The sequence below is a fragment of the Myotis davidii genome, unplaced genomic scaffold (assembly GCF_000327345.1).
Source record: "Myotis davidii unplaced genomic scaffold, ASM32734v1 scaffold38, whole genome shotgun sequence".
NCBI classification, from domain to species: Eukaryota; Metazoa; Chordata; class Mammalia; order Chiroptera; family Vespertilionidae; genus Myotis; species Myotis davidii.
In genome coordinates, this window is record NW_006291383.1 from 1,213,827 (window position 1) to 1,215,959 (window position 2,133).

At 34.5% G+C, this 2,133-nt stretch overlaps 1 protein-coding gene across 3 annotated transcripts in view; it reads left to right on the forward strand.

Moving 5' to 3' along the window:
- Positions 1-2,133, forward strand: part of NARS (asparaginyl-tRNA synthetase) — a 17,237-nt gene that overhangs the window by 5,456 nt on the left and 9,648 nt on the right. For all 3 annotated transcript variants that reach the window (XM_006764449.2, XM_006764450.2, XM_015564418.1), the window contains exons 7-8: positions 398-468; positions 1,262-1,348. In XM_006764449.2, coding sequence (XP_006764512.1) covers positions 398-468; positions 1,262-1,348 — 158 coding nt within the window. The remainder of the gene's footprint in view (positions 1-397; positions 469-1,261; positions 1,349-2,133) is intronic.

Sequence of the window (2,133 nt, forward strand, 5' to 3'; positions counted from 1 at the left end):
GCGTAGGGAACAACCGATCAATGTTCTCACATCGATGTTTTTCTCTTTTTCTCTAAAAACATATCCTCGGGTGAAGGTTCATTTAAAAAGGGCGAGATGTAAATAAGAAAAAATGATTCTTTACCACGGTGTTTCTGCACCTCGCGCCTAGTGCACAGTCCATTAGGCATTGCTGGGGCTTCAGCGGCTAATAGGACTAATCCCTCATCTCATGTTGCTTAGGGTCTGCTTTCCCTTGGTTGCGTGGGTCATGAGGATCACATGGGATTTGAAAGTACAATTAAGAAGATAACGTGCTTTACAAATACTGAGTAGTGATATAACCAGCGACACTTCAGAGGAAGGGCAGCCCCTGGGAGGTCTGAACTTTCAGTACATTTCTCTTTCTCACTTTCAGGAAAGAACTTAATGTTTCTGGTGTTGCGGGATGGTACAGGGTATCTTCAGTGTGTCTTGTCAGATGATTTGGTAAATATTTTTTCTTACTTGTGGTTAAAATTTCGATTTTTTTTTCAGTAGTTTCCTTTATTGTTAGTTTTTGGAATTTTAACTGTTATTATGGAAAACATTTATTTGTTGGGGAAAAACTGGTTGTTTGACCTGTGGAATTTCTCTGGATTTGGTCAATTGCATACGCTGGATGTTAAGTCTAATCATATGTAGCTATCTATATAATTTTTATATATGCATATATGTGTATATATATATATATTATGTTTATAGATATATAGATATTTGGCCACCACTATTTCATGGGCAAAGCTCTTCCAATTGCATATTGTGAAACACATAATGTCTGGTTGGTTTTTTGTTTTTATGTTTTTGTGTGTTTGTTTTTTTTATGAATTGTGGGCTCAGGTGTTGGTAGCCTGGTCCCTCCCTCCATTACAAAGTTCCCCATCACTTTTCTTCTAATGATTTTAACAAATATTGGTGATCATAGCTCATATTGACTCTGTATTAGTTTAACAGTCTGAATTTCAAATAAAAATGAATTTTTCAAATATTTTAAGAGATGTGGGCTAATGTCATTTATACCTATGTATGTATGTAAAGTATCTATTTACATAAATGTGTATAGTTATATAGAGATAAATCTTTTATAAAAATAGCTATTCTTTATTAATATTAAAAATTGATGGCCATCTTATTTTACTAGTTTTGGACCAGATAATTTGTAAATAATCCCCTTTGTTTTCTATACGTTAGAATATTTTAATGTAAATGTGAATAACTAAGTTTGAATTTGATCTTTTTATAGTGTCAGTGTTACAATGGAGTAGTCTTGTCCACTGAGAGTAGTGTTGCAGTGTACGGAATGCTAAATCTTACCCCAAAGGGCAAACAGGTGAGTGGATTGACTTTCTCACTGGGTGAATAGCTGTTTGCTTGTATTGCAATTCGTACTTTTGGTATTTGGCATATAAACACACAAATATGATGCAGTTGCTAAATTTAGTATGCCTTTTCCTTTTCCTTTGAAATCCCACTGTACAGCTCAGAAGATGTAACAAACTCAGGGATATCCAACCTTGTAGAATTCCTGAATGGACCATAATATAGCCACTTTGCTGTGGGTGTGTGAATAACTTTTCAGCTAGGTGGAAATAAAAACTTAATCCAAGAAATTTCAGGAAAGAACAATAATCTAAATCGAAAATTTTTGGATAGAATTTGAGAACCTCTTAAAAAAAGTTAAATATAACTGATATGCAGAAAGATGTTTGCTCCCTAGCCAACAGGCACATAACCTGTACCAGTTACAGTTACTTGTTAGTAATTATTGCTCAAGTAACTACTACTGCGGTTATATTCCTTGGTTGGGAAAGTAAACAAAGGTGACATACTAACCACCAGAGGGAGCCCCTAGAGTCTACCTACTAGACTAGAAATATTGATTAAAGAGAGTCAGAGCTCATGGAAAAGAAGAACCCGTATTTAGAGTGAATATCTGATCCAAGTTCCCTGGATTTTCCTTGGAATTAATGTGATTGGGAAATGGAGTGATTGTTGTGATGCTACTTGCTGTCCAATGTTTGGCACGAAGAAAATTATGTATTCCATAATCTGTGGCTTCTAAAATGAATTTTTTTAATGGAATTATGAGGAAGAATTTGAAATTTTACTATATAT